Here is a 14,578-nt window from a genome sequence, read left to right as displayed (position 1 = left end):
TGGGACATTATACAGTAATGGAGGGGTCTGGTGATGACTGGAGAGGTGACCCTGCTGGGAATGCTGGGACATTATACAGTAATGGAGGGGTCTGGTGATGACTGGAGAGGTGACACTGCTTGGAATTCTGGGACATTATACAGTAATGGAGGGGTCTGGTGATGACTGGAGAGGTGACACTGCTGGGAATGCTGGGACATTCTACAGTAATAGAGGGATCTGGTGATGACTGGAGAGGTGACCCTGCTGGGACATTATACAGTAATGGAGGGGTCTGGTGATGACTGGAGAGGTGACACTGCTGGGACATTATACAGTAATGGAGGGGTCTGGTGATGACTGGAGAGGTGACACTGCTGGGAATGCTGGGACATTATACAGTAATGGAGGGGTCTGGTGATGACTGGAGAGGTGACACTGCTGGGACATTATACAGTAATGGAGGGGTCTGGTGATGACTGGAGAGGTGACACTGCTGGGAATGCTGGGACATTCTACAGTAATAGAGGGGTCTGGTGATGACTGGAGAGGTGACACTGCTGGGAATGCTGGAACATTATACAGTAATGGAGGGGTCTGGTGATGACTGGAGAGGTGACACTGCTGGGACATTATACAGTAATGGAGGGGTCTGGTGATGACTGGAGAGGTGACACTGCTGGGAATACTGGGACATTATACAGTAATGGAGGGGTCTGGTGATGACTGGAGAGGTGACACTGCTGGGAATGCTGGGACATTATACAGTAATGGAGGGGTCTGGTGATGACTGGAGAGGTGACACTGCTGGGAATGCTGGGACATTATACAGTAATGGAGGGGTCTGGTGATGACTGGAGAGGTGACACTGCTGGGAATGCTGGGACATTATACAGTAATGGAGGGGTCTGGTGATGACTGGGGAGGTGACACTGCTGGGACATTATACAGTAATGGAGGGGTCTGGTGATGACTGGAGAGGTGGCACTGTTGGGAATGCTGGGACATTCTACAGTAATAGAGGGATCTGGTGATGACTGGAGAGGTGACACTGCTGGGACATTATACAGTAATGGAGGGGTCTGGTGATGATTGGAGAGGTGACACTGCTGGGAATGCTGGGACATTATACAGTAATGGAGGGGTCTGGTGATGACTGGAGAGGTGACACTGCTGGGAATGCTGGGACATTATACAGTAATGGAGGGGTCTGGTGATGACTGGAGAGGTGACACTGCTGGGAATGCTGGGATATTATACAGTAATGGAGGGGTCTGGTGATGACTGGAGAGGTGACACTGCTGGGACATTATACAGTAATGGAGGGGTCTGGTGATGACTGGAGAGGTGACACTGCTGGGAATGCTGGGACATTCTACAGTAATAGAGGGATCTGGTGATGACTGGAGAGGTGACACTGCTGGGACATTATACAGTAATGGAGGGGTCTGGTGATGACTGGAGAGGTGACACTGCTGGGAATGCTGGAACATTATACAGTAATGGAGGGGTCTGGTGATGACTGGAGAGGTGACTCTGCTGGGACATTATACAGTAATGGAGGGGTCAGGTGATGACTGGAGAGGTGACCCTGCTGGGAATGCTGGGACATTATACAGTAATGGAGGGGTCTGGTGATGATTGGAGAGGTGACACTGCTTGGACATTATACAGTAATGGAGGGGTCTGGTGATGATTGGAGAGGTGACACTGCTGGGAATGCTGGGACATTATACAGTAATGGAGGGGTCTGGTGATGACTGGAGAGGTGACACTGCTGGGAATGCTGGGACATTATACAGTAATGGAGGGGTCAGGTGATGACTGGAGAGGTGACCCTGCTGGGAATGCTGGGACATTATACAGTAATGGAGGGGTCTGGTGATGACTGGAGAGGTGACACTGCTGGGACATTATACAGTAATGGAGGGGTCTGGTGATGATTGGAGAGGTGACACTGCTGGGACATTATACAGTAATGGAGGGGTCTGGTGATGACTGGAGAGGTGACACCGCTGGGAATGCTGGGACATTATACAGTAATGGAGGGGTCTGGTGATGACTGGAGAGGTGACACTGCTGGGAATGCTGGGACATTATACAGTAATGGAGGGGTTTGGTGATGACTGGAGAGGTGACACTGCTGGGACATTATACAGTAATGGAGGGGTCTGGTGATGACTGGAGAGGTGACACTGCTGGGACATTATACAGTAATGGAGGGGTCTGGTGATGACTGGAGAGGTGACACTGCTGGGAATGCTGGGACATTATACAGTAATGGAGGGGTCTGGTGATCTCTGGAGAGGTGACACTGCTGGGAATGCTGGGACGTTATACAGTAATGGAGGGGTCTGGTGATGACTGGAGAGGTGACACTGCTGGGAATGCTGGGACATTATACAGTAATGGAGGGGTTTGGTGATGACTGGAGAGGTGACACTGCTGGGAATGCTGGGATATTATACAGTAATGGAGGGGTCTGGTGATGACTGGAGAGGTGACACTGCTGGGACATTATACAGTAATGGAGGGGTCTGGTGATGACTGGAGAGGTGACACTGCTGGGAATGCTGGGACATTATACAGTAATGGAGGGGTCTGGTGATGACTGGAGAGGTGACACTGCTGGGAATGCTGGGACATTATACAGTAATGGAGGGGTCTGGTGATCTCTGGAGAGGTGACACTGCTGGGAATGCTGGGACATTATACAGTAATGGAGGGGTCTGGTGATGACTGGAGAGGTGACACTGCTGGGAATGCTGGGACATTATACAGTAATGGAGGGGTTTGGTGATGACTGGAGAGGTGACACTGCTGGGAATGCTGGGATATTATACAGTAATGGAGGGGTCTGGTGATGACTGGAGAGGTGACACTGCTGGGACATTATACAGTAATGGAGGGGTCTGGTGATGACTGGAGAGGTGACACTGCTGGGAATGCTGGGACATTATACAGTAATGGAGGGATCTGGTGATGACTGGAGAGGTGACACTGCTGGGACATTATACAGTAATGGAGGGGTCTGGTGATGATTGGAGAGGTGACACTGCTTGGACATTATACAGTAATGGAGGGGTCTGGTGATGACTGGAGAGGTGACACTGCTGGGACATTATACAGTAATGGAGGGGTCTGGTGATGACTGGAGAGGTGACACTGCTGGGAATGCTGGGACATTCTACAGTAATGGAGGGGTCTGGTGATGACTGGAGAGGTGACACTGCTGGGACATTATACAGTAATGGAGGGGTCTGGTGATGACTGGAGAGGTGACACTGCTGGGAATGCTGGGACATTATACAGTAATGGAGGGGTCTGGTGATGACTGGAGAGGTGACTCTGCTGGGACATTATACAGTAATGGAGGGGTCAGGTGATGACTGGAGAGGTGACCCTGCTGGGACATTATACAGTAATGGAGGGGTCTGGTGATGACTGGAGAGGTGACACTGCTGGGACATTATACAGTAATGGAGGGGTCTGGTGATGACTGGAGAGGTGACACTGCTGGGACATTATACAGTAATGGAGGGGTCTGGTGATGTTGGAGAGGTGACACTGCTGGGAATGCTGGGACATTATACAGTAATGGAGGGGTCTGGTGATGACTGGAGAGGTGACACCGCTGGGAATGCTGGGACATTATACAGTAATGGAGGGGTCTGGTGATGACTGGAGAGGTGACACTGCTGGGAATGCTGGGACATTCTACAGTAATAGAGGGATCTGGTGATGACTGGAGAGGTGACACTGCTGGGACATTATACAGTAATGGAGGGGTCTGGTGATGATTGGAGAGGTGACACTGTTGGGAATGCTGGGACATTATACAGTAATGGAGGGGTCTGGTGATGACTGGAGAGGTGACACTGCTGGGACATTATACAGTAATGGAGGGGTCTGGTGATGACTGGAGAGGTGACACTGCTGGGAATGCTGGAACATTCTACAGTAATGGAGGGGTCTGGTGATGACTGGAGAGGTGACACTGCTGGGACATTATACAGTAATGGAGGGGTCTGGTGATGACTGGAGAGGTGACACTGCTGGGAATGCTGGGACATTATACAGTAATGGAGGGGTCTGGTGATGACTGGAGAGGTGACACTGCTGGGAATGCTGGGACATTCTACAGTAATAGAGGGGTCTGGTGATGACTGGAGAGGTGACACTGCTGGGAATGCTGGGACATTATACAGTAATGGAGGGGTCTGGTGATGACTGGAGAGGTGACCCTGCTGGGAATGCTGGGACATTATACAGTAATGGAGGGGTCTGGTGATGACTGGAGAGGTGACACTGCTTGGAATTCTGGGACATTATACAGTAATGGAGGGGTCTGGTGATGACTGGAGAGGTGACACTGCTGGGAATGCTGGGACATTCTACAGTAATAGAGGGATCTGGTGATGACTGGAGAGGTGACACTGCTGGGACATTATACAGTAATGGAGGGGTCTGGTGATGACTGGAGAGGTGACACTGCTGGGACATTATACAGTAATGGAGGGGTCTGGTGATGACTGGAGAGGTGACACTGCTGGGAATGCTGGGACATTATACAGTAATGGAGGGGTCTGGTGATGACTGGAGAGGTGACACTGCTGGGACATTATACAGTAATGGAGGGGTCTGGTGATGACTGGAGAGGTGACACTGCTGGGAATGCTGGGACATTCTACAGTAATAGAGGGGTCTGGTGATGACTGGAGAGGTGACACTGCTGGGAATGCTGGAACATTATACAGTAATGGAGGGGTCTGGTGATGACTGGAGAGGTGACACTGCTGGGACATTATACAGTAATGGAGGGGTCTGGTGATGACTGGAGAGGTGACACTGCTGGGAATACTGGGACATTATACAGTAATGGAGGGGTCTGGTGATGACTGGAGAGGTGACACTGCTGGGAATGCTGGGACATTATACAGTAATGGAGGGGTCTGGTGATGACTGGAGAGGTGACACTGCTGGGAATGCTGGGACATTATACAGTAATGGAGGGGTCTGGTGATGACTGGAGAGGTGACACTGCTGGGAATGCTGGGACATTATACAGTAATGGAGGGGTCTGGTGATGACTGGGGAGGTGACACTGCTGGGACATTATACAGTAATGGAGGGGTCTGGTGATGACTGGAGAGGTGACACTGCTGGGAATGCTGGGACATTATACAGTAATGGAGGGGTCTGGTGATGACTGGAGAGGTGACACTGCTGGGAATGCTGGGACATTATACAGTAACACCACTGGAGGGGTCGGGGTGATGACTGTATCATTGTGTATCAGGTTCCTATAAGGTGTCAGGACGTGGCGGTCTATTTCTCCATGGAGGAGTGGGAGTATGTAGAAGGACACAAGGATCAGTACAAGGATCAGGTCATAATGGAGGATCAGCAGCCCCTCACATCACCAGGTAAGAAGAGATCGTCCTGATCATAGAGGAGAGATTTGGTGTGACCTAGATCCTTCACCCATCATCTGATCATCACATATAGACAATCAGTCCCATTGTGTTCCCTACAGATGGAGTCATGGATAGAAATCCACCCGAGAGGTGTCCCCGTTCTCTGGATTCCCAGGACTGTCCAGAGGGAAATGTCCCAGAGAACCATCAGGTAGATGAGGCTGATCCTATACCACATCTCTATAGGGGGGTCCTGCAGTCATAGATGTGGGGATAGATTTGGGGTCTCTTATATTGATGTGTTAGATGTTTCCTCCTGTCTGCTGTATTGTAGTGAATTGTTCTATATGTCACATCAGGGGGGAGATCTGACTAATAATAAAGTGGAGGATGAAGAAGAGAGGATGATGGGCGATCACCCGTGTATGAGGGAAGTGAAGGAGGAAATTCCAGGAAGTGTTACCCCAGGTATGTAATGATTCCAGGAGGTGTTACCCCAGGTAAGTAATAATGGATTTACAGAGGGAATTCAGAGGTTTCTTCGGGGGAGGCTCCTCCTTAGAGCTTCATTACAGTAACCCTTCAGGCCCCAGTGATCCCCTTTGTTATGTATAGTCAGGACCTGAGGGAGATGACTGCACACAGAGATCCTCTTCAAGGTGATCTATGGATCCTGTCGTGCTCCGGGTATAACACTAGGCTCAGCAATAGTATTTGGGGCTCACCAGCTGCACTATCCCATGGGAGCAGAGAGAACGTAGTGTTACCTCTTAAATAGGCACTGTGGGGGTTATTTATCATTGTTTTCCATTGCTTTTTTTTTTTTTGTCTACATTTGCAAATCTTTGTTATTTTTGCACTAATTGTGTTTTTTTTTTTCCAACTTCTAAAATCCGTCATTTTGGCATTGTTGCTAGACCATTTTTTGAAGTGACGAATGCAGTGGTCACAAATTTATTATCTGCGTGTTTTTGATTTTTGCACAAATTTTGCCACAATTGGCGCAAAAAAACTTAGAAATCTAGACCACCTCCCGACTAGGTTTAAAAAAGATTACTACGGTCTGTTTGCAAAAAATAATCTTCAGCCACAGTGAAAGAAACAGAGAGAGAATAAGTTAGAGAATAAGAACGTTTAAAGGGGTACTCCGCCCCTAGACATCTTATCCCCTATCCCTTCCTTCTCCTGTTTATCAAGCTTCTATCTTCTCTCACTCTGAAAATCGGCTCACTTTTGTCCTGTGTCCTCAAGACAAGCGAATATAAGTCTACGGAGGGGGAGCTCTGCCCACCAGCAATGGGAGATCTGCAAATTAGATAGAGAGCCTGCAGAGCAGAAATCTGCTAAAAAAAAAATACCATATGCTAGTTATATTATGGCCAGTAACAAAAATAGTCCTGCTCCACATGTGCACACACAATAGATATGGGCCCCTGTGACTGGTTTTCTAGCCTTGACATTGTATCTCCCAGGCTTATGAGGGATATGCCTTTGATCACCTGGCCCGTGGCTGAGGGAGATCATAGAGATACACAAACACACTAACCAAGTCACACCTAACACATCTGTTGTAAAATAATTCCACACAAACTAACACACAACATCCCTAGCTGTCAGTCTGTAGTCTAGCGCTCAGCACAACAAATTCCATTTGTATATCTTCTACCAAGGTTCTCTCCTGGCTCCTACAGGCTGTACACGTCTGTCATTTTTCCCTAAGAGTCTCTGTCTTACCTTACATAACTCCCCCTGGTGGCTCAGTTTTCCCTTACGTAGCTCCCCCTGATGCCTCAGCCTTCCCTTACATAGTTCCCCCTGGTGGCTCATCCTTCCCTTACATAGCTCCCCCTGGTGGCTCAGCCTTCCCTTAAATAGCTCCCCCTGGTGGCTCAGTCTTCCTTTTCATAGCTCCCCCTGGTGGCTCATCCTTCCCTTACATAGCTCCCCCCTGGTGGCTCATCCTTCCCTTACATAGCTCCTCCTGGTGGCTCATCCTTCCCTTACATAGCTCCCCCTGGTGGCCCATCCTTCCCTTACATATCTCCCCCTGGTGGCTCATCCTTCCTTTACATAGCTCCCCCTGGTGGTTCATCCTTCCCTTACATAGCTCCCCCTGGTGGCTCATACTTCCCTTACATAGCTCCCCCTGGTGGCCCAGTCTTCCTTTACATAGCTCCCCCGATGGCTCAGTCTTCCTTTACATAGGTCCCCTCGATGTCTCCGCCTTCCCTACATATCTCCCCCTGGTGGCTCAGCCTTTCCTCCTTTCCCTACATATCTCCCCCTGGTGGCTCAGCCTTCCCTTATATAGCTCCCCCTGGTGGCTCAGCCTTCCCTTACATAGCTCCCCCTGGTGGCTCAGCCTTCCCTTACATAGCTCCCCCTGGTGGCTCAGCCTTCCCTTACATAGCTCCCCCTGGTGGCTCAGCCTTCCCTTACATAGCTCCCCCTGGTGGCTCCGCCTTCCCTTACATAGCTCCCCCTGGTGGCTCAGCCTTCCCTTACATAGCTCCCCCTGATGGCTCAGCCTTCCCTTACATAGCTCCCCCTGATGGCTCATCCTTCCCTTACATAACTCCCCCTGGTGGCTCAGCCTTCCCTTACATAGCTCCCCCTGGTGGCTCAGCCTTCCCTTACATAGCTCCCCTGGTGGCTCAGCCTTCCCTTACATAGCTCCCCCTGGTGGCTCAGCCTTCCCTTACATAGCTCCCCCTGATGGCTCAGCCTTCCCTTACATAGCTCCCCCTGGCGGCTCAGCCTTCCCTTACATAGCTCCCCCTGGTGGCTCAGCCTTCCCTTACATAGCTCCCCTGGTGGCTCAGCCTTCCCTTACATAGGTCCCACTAGTGGCTTCTTTAGGGTTTAATTAGATCCATGCAGAAATTGAAGGGATGAAATGGGAGCCATACTAATACCTCCTCAGGAGCCACAAAATATATATATATATATATATATATATATATACATATGTGTGTGTATATACACTAAATAGCTCCTATTGGTGCTCTCTGCCCTTCACGATCGGAGCTTCCCTCTATGAATATTAGACTTCTGGCCCTGAAGCCCAGAATCTAATGATCGTTTTTTTGTGGATCAATTTCGCTGCAAATCCACATTTTATTGGATAATTATGTAACCTAACCTGAATGACTTTGAGCAAGGCCTGGTCATTGGGGCTAGGATGTCAAGGTGGTTAGGTGGACTATCAAAAACTGTATTAAAGGGGTACTCCGCCCCTAGACATCTTATCCCCTATCCAAAGGATAGAGGATAAGATATCTAGGGGCAGAGTACCCCTTTAAAAGTGCATGTATCCAGCCTATTAAAATATAAAAAAATGTCTACTTTGTGGTTTGAAACAAAAGTCTCAATTCATTTTCATCCCAATAGAAAATCCCAGTGATAACACCTGGGGAGACTTCATCTTTTCACCAAATTCTAAAGTAGAAGATGAAGAGATTACACCGCACTCCTCAGGAGATAACCTGTTTACGCACAATGCTCATCCCGGACTTTACGGTACAGATCTATTATATTATAACCCCCCTAATCATGAGGAACCTTCTTCTTACCAACCACAGATTGGTCCAACTAAGACAGATCCAAAAAATGTTAAAAGTTTTTATTGTGATGTGTGTGGAAGAGATTTTACAAAAAGATCCGCTCTTGTTCGGCACAAAAAGAGTCACACGGGAGAGAAGATGTATTCATGTTCTGAAAGTGGGAAATGTTTTACAAGTAAAAGACACGGGGGTCTGTACTGGGACCTAGTCATGATGGAGGATCAGTACAAGGATCAGGTCATGATGGAGGATCAGTACAAGGATCAGGTCATGATGGAGGATCAGTACAAGGATCAGGTCATAATGGAGGATCAGCAGCCCCTCACTTCACCAGGTAAGAAGAGACCGTCCTGATCTTAGCGGAGAGATTTGAGGTGATGGTCACCTAGATCCTTCACCCATCATCTGATCATCACATATAGACAATCAGTCCCTTTTTGTTCCCTACAGATGGAGTCATGGATAGAAATCCACCCGAGAGGTGTCCCCGTCCTCTGTATTCCCAGGACTGTCCAGAGGGAAATGTCCCAGAGAACCATCAGGTAGATGAGGCTGATCCTATACCACATCTCTATAGGGGGGTCCTGCAGTCATAGATTTGGGGTCTCTTATGTTGATGTGTTAGATGTTTCCTCCTGTCTGCTGTATTGTAGTGAATTGTTCTATATGTCACATCAGGGAGGAGATCTGACTAATATTAAAGTGGAGGATGAAGAAGAGAGGATAATGGACCATCACCCGTGTATGAGGGAAGTGAAGGAGGAAATTCCGGGAGGTGTTACCCCAGGTATGTAATAATGGATTTACAGAGGGAATTCAGAGATTTCTTCAAGGGATGCTCCACCTTAGAGCTATGTTACAGTAAACCTTCAGGCCCCAGTGATCCTCTGTGTTGTGTATAGTCCGGACCTGAGGGAGGGGGCTGCACATAGAGATCCTCTTCAAGGTCATCTATGGATCCGGTCCTGCTCCAGGTATAACACTAGGCTCAGCACCAGGATTTAGGACTTACCAGCTGCCATCACCAGCTGCACTATCCCATGGGAGCAGAATTAACTAAATGTAAGATTCACATTGGGCTCCTTTTACCCTAGCCTTGACACTGTAGATACCAAGCTGATGGGCAGGTGACTGGCATCTCCCTTGTATGAATATTGCAGAGGGATTTGTCTCTGGTCACCTGGCTCTGTGGCTGTGGGAGATCATAGAGATACATATACACACACACAGTAACCAGGTCACAGCTAACACAAGTTGTAAAAGAATTCCAAGCTGTTCGGCCTTCAACTAGCACAGAATCCCCAGCTGTCAGCACCACAAGTGATATGTGTGTATCTTTTACCAGGCTTATCTCCTGGCTCCCACAGGCCCGACACCCTTGTCACTTCCCTTAAGAGGCTTCGTCTTCCCTTACATAGCTCCCCCTGGTGGCGCAGCCTTCCCTTACATAGCTCCCCCTGGTGGCGCAGCCTTCCCTTACATAGCTCCCCCTGGTGACTCAGCCTTCCCTTACATAGCTCCCCCTGGTGGCTCAGCCTTCCCTTCCATAGCTCCCCCTGGTGGCTCAGCCTTCCCTTCCATAGCTCCCCCTGGTGGCTCAGCCTTCCCTTCCATAGCTCCCCCTGGTGGCTCAGCCTTCCCTTCCATAGCTCCCCCTGGTGGCTCAGCCTTCCCTTCCATAGCTCCCCCTGGTGGCTCAGCCTTCCCTTCCATAGCTCCCCCTGGTGGCTCAGCCTTCCCTTACATAGCTCCCCCTGGTGGCTCAGCCTTCCCTTACATAGCTCCCCCTTTTGGCTCAGCCTTCCCTTACATAGCTCCCCCTGGTGGCGCAGCCTTCCCTTACATAGCTCCCCCTGGTGGCTCAGCCTTCCCTTATATAGCTCCCCCTGGTGGCTCAGCCTTCCCTTACATAGCTCCCCCTGGTGGCTCAGCCTTCCCTTACATAGCTCCCCCTGGTGGCTCAGCCTTCCCTTACATAGCGCCCCCTGGTGGCTCAGCCTTCCCTTACATAGCTCCCCCGGTGGCTCAGCCTTCCCTTACATAGCTCCCCCTGGTGGCTCAGCCTTCCCTTACATAGCTCCCCCTGGTGGCTCAGCCTTCCCTTACATAGCTCCCCCTGGTGGCTCAGCCTTCCCTTACATAGCTCCCCCTGGTGGCTCAGCCTTCCCTTACATAGCTCCCCCTGGTGGCTCAGCCTTCCCTTACATAGCTCCCCCTGGTGGCTCAGCCTTCCCTTCCATAGCTCCCCCTGGTGGCTCAGCCTTCCCTTACATAGCTCCCCCTGGTGGCTCAGCCTTCCCTTACATAGTTCTCCCTGGTGGCTCAGCCTTCCCTTACATAGCTCGCCCTGGTGGCTCAGCCTTCCTACATAGCTCCCCCTGGTGGCTCAGCCTTCCCTTACATAGCTCCCCCTGGTGGCTCTGCCTTCCCTTATCTAGCTCCCCCTGGTGGCTCAGCCTTCCCTTACATAGCTCCCCCTGGTGGCTCAGCCTTCCCTTACATAGCTCCCCCTGGTGGCTCATCCTTCCCTTACATAGCTCCCCCTGGTGGCAGCCTAATTAGGTCCAGACAGGCATTGGGGGGTTGGAATGGGATCCTTCAAAACTCCAAGGACATAAGCGTTCCTCTATGGCTTAGGTTTAGACAAGCTTAAAATACTTATGATTCAATGTCTTAATATTTTTAGTTTTTATTCTCTTTTGGTTTTTTTCTTTTCCTTTTAGAAGCAATATGTAATCAACATTTAGAGTAGTGCAAAAAAATACTACAGCTACACCTGAGGTCTAGACCTCACAGAGTCGGTCAGGATCACGATCATCTAAACTACATCTTACTCTAGCTCTCAGTTCTCTATATAGACATTGGACTAGTGATAAGAATTTGGGGTCAGTGTTACCTACTGCCTGCACAATGATCTCTGTACAGGTCACAGAGCATGCCTAGAAAAGGAGTCAATAGGGCTCCCTCCAGTCTATTGTTTCCTATGTTCATGAGGGGCCTATTTCTAAATCTCTAAAATCCAGGGTGAACATTGCCTGTAGTCAGTGCCAGTATTGATCCCAAAGAGAAGGGAAAAGTATAAGGGGAAGAGCATCTCCTTTCTTTAGTATTCTCTTCTGTGGTCAGGTGGACTATACAAAACTACATGTGTGTTTCAAACCTAATAGCATTTAAAAAAAATTCTCTACTTCATGTGTTGAAACAAAAGTCTCAGAATCCATTTTTATCCCAACAGAAAATTCCAGTAAGATTGTCTGGGAAAACTTCATGTTATTTCCAAATTTTAAAGTAGAAGATGAAGATGTTACACCACACTCCTCAGGAGAAAACATGCTTTCCCTAAATGCACATCCAGGAGCCTACAGTACAGATCTTTTATATTATAACCCCCCTAATCATGAGGAACCTTCTTCTTACCAATCACAGATGTATCCCACTAAGACAGATCCCAAAAATAGTCAAAGTTTTTATAGTGATGCATTTGGAAGACTTTTTACAAAAAGACCAGCTTATGTTAGATACAGAAAAAGTCAAGCAGGAGAGAAACTGTATTCATGTGCCGAATGTGGGAAATGTTTTAAAAGTAAACTCAGTTTTGTTAAACATGAAAGAACTCACACAAGAGAGAACCCGTTTTCATGTTTAGAATGTGGCAAATGTTTTACAAGTAAATCAGATTTTGTTATGCATGAAAGAATTCACAGAGGAGAGAAGCCATATTCGTGTTCGGAATGTGGGAAGTGTTTTCACACGAAAGCATATCTTGTTTTACATGAGAAACGTCACAGAGGGGAGAATTCATATACATGTTCAGAATGCGGGAAACATTTTACAAGTAAGTCAGATGTTATTAAACATGAGAGAATTCACACTGGAGAGAAGCCATATTCATGTTCAGAATGTGGGAAATGCTTTGCACAAAAATCATATGTTGTAATACATGCAAGAATTCACAGAGGCGAGAAGCCATATTCATGTACAGAATGTGGAAAAGGCTTTGCACACAAATCAAATCTTATTAAACATGTGAGAGGTCACACAGGAGAGAAGCCATATGCATGTTCAGAATGCGAAAAACGCTTTCAACGTAAATCACATCTTGTGTCACATGAAAGGATTCACACAGGAGTGAAACCATTTTCGTGTTCAAAATGTGCGAAGTGTTTTACAAGTAGATCCACTCTTGTTAAACATGAGAGAATTCACACAGGAGAAAAGCCATATTCATGTTCAGAATGTGGAAAATGTTTAACAAGTAAAGCCACTCTGGCAAAGCATGAGAGAATTCACACAGGGGAGAATCCATTTTCGTGTTCAGAATGTGGAAAATGTTTGTCAAGTAAATCCAATCTTATTAAACACGAGAGAATTCACACAGGAGAGAAGCCATTTTCATGTTCAGAATGTGGAAAATGTTTAACAAGTAAAGCTAATCTTATTAAACACGAGAGAATTCACACAGGAGAGAAACCCTACTCATGTGCAGAATGTGGGAAACGTTTAACAAGTAAAGCCAATCTTATTAAACATCAGAAAATTCACACAGGAACGAAACCATTTTCGTGTCCAGAATGTGGAAAGAGCTTCAAACGTAAATCACATCTTGTGTCGCATAAGAGAAGTCACACAGTAGCGAAACCGTATTCATGCCCTGAATGTGGGAAATGTTTTATAAATCAATCACAACTTTCTGAACATGAGAAAATTCACACAGAAGACAGATAGGGAAAATAATGAATCATAAAAATATAATATGCTAAACGGAAATAGGAGAATTCAGGTAACGTAGTGTAAATTTGATGTTTCTAGGTTCTGTTTGGATGAATTATTAACCACAGAATAAATGAGTAAGTAATATGTAATGTTATGTATAATTTAGTACTGACTTAGTTCTACACTACAGTATGATTGGATGATTTATATGTATTATGTATCACATAAAAATGATCAATGTATTACCTTGTAAATATATGATAAATATTAGTGATTGTATCTCATGTCAGATCTGTCCTATCAAGATTAGTGTTTTGTAATGTTACAAATAAATCTTAGGCTGGGTTCCCGCATATTATTTTGGTCAGTATTTTTAGGGATCAATTCAGTTGTGAGGTGGATTTGAGGGGGCTTTATGACAATTACATAGCTCCACAGATTGCGACATTTTACGGACTCCCTAAGGTCCACAAAGGAACCAATCCACTGAAGGGCAGACCTATTGTGTCTGGGGTTGATTCGTTAACCCAGAATATAAGTACTTATGTGGATGTGGTCCTTAGGGAGTTCGTGACGTGGCTACAGTCTTACACCAGAGACAGTATGGATCTATTACTGAAAATCGAGTCATTGGAAGTGGACAACGATGTCCTACTAGCTAGTATTGATGTGGAGTCCTTGTACAGTGCGATTCCACATCGTTGGGGTTTGCATGCTGTACAATACTACTCTGTACAATACTTCTCGGGGCAGCCAATTCCAACATCACAACCGGTTTATTTTGCAGTTGCTTGAATTTATTTTGACCCACAATTTTTTTCTCTTTGACTCCCGGTACTTCCACCAGCTCAGGGGGACCGCAATGGAGAGCCCTTGTGCCCCCACTTATGCAAATCTCTTCCTGGG

General features: G+C 47.5%; 1 protein-coding gene across 2 annotated transcripts in view; it reads left to right on the top strand.

Moving 5' to 3' along the window:
- The window catches only part of LOC130296441 (zinc finger protein 432-like), a 130,286-nt gene extending 116,269 nt beyond the window's left edge, over positions 1-14,017 (top strand). The window contains exons 4-10 of one of the 2 annotated variants that reach the window (XM_056547964.1): positions 5,279-5,405; positions 5,516-5,607; positions 5,756-5,864; positions 8,787-9,293; positions 9,410-9,501; positions 9,638-9,746; positions 12,195-14,017. In XM_056547964.1, coding sequence (XP_056403939.1) covers positions 5,279-5,405; positions 5,516-5,607; positions 5,756-5,864; positions 8,787-9,293; positions 9,410-9,501; positions 9,638-9,746; positions 12,195-13,684 — 2,526 coding nt within the window. In that variant the 3' untranslated portion in view covers positions 13,685-14,017. The remainder of the gene's footprint in view (positions 1-5,278; positions 5,406-5,515; positions 5,608-5,755; positions 5,865-8,786; positions 9,294-9,409; positions 9,502-9,637; positions 9,747-12,194) is intronic. The other variant, XM_056547973.1, reaches the window with a different exon arrangement.
- The last annotated feature ends 561 nt before the right edge of the window (positions 14,018-14,578 follow it).

This window comes from Hyla sarda, chromosome 1 (assembly GCF_029499605.1).
Source record: "Hyla sarda isolate aHylSar1 chromosome 1, aHylSar1.hap1, whole genome shotgun sequence".
Taxonomy (NCBI): domain Eukaryota; kingdom Metazoa; phylum Chordata; class Amphibia; order Anura; family Hylidae; genus Hyla; species Hyla sarda.
Note: the sequence above shows the minus strand (reverse complement) of the source record. Positions and strands in the feature narration are given on the sequence as shown.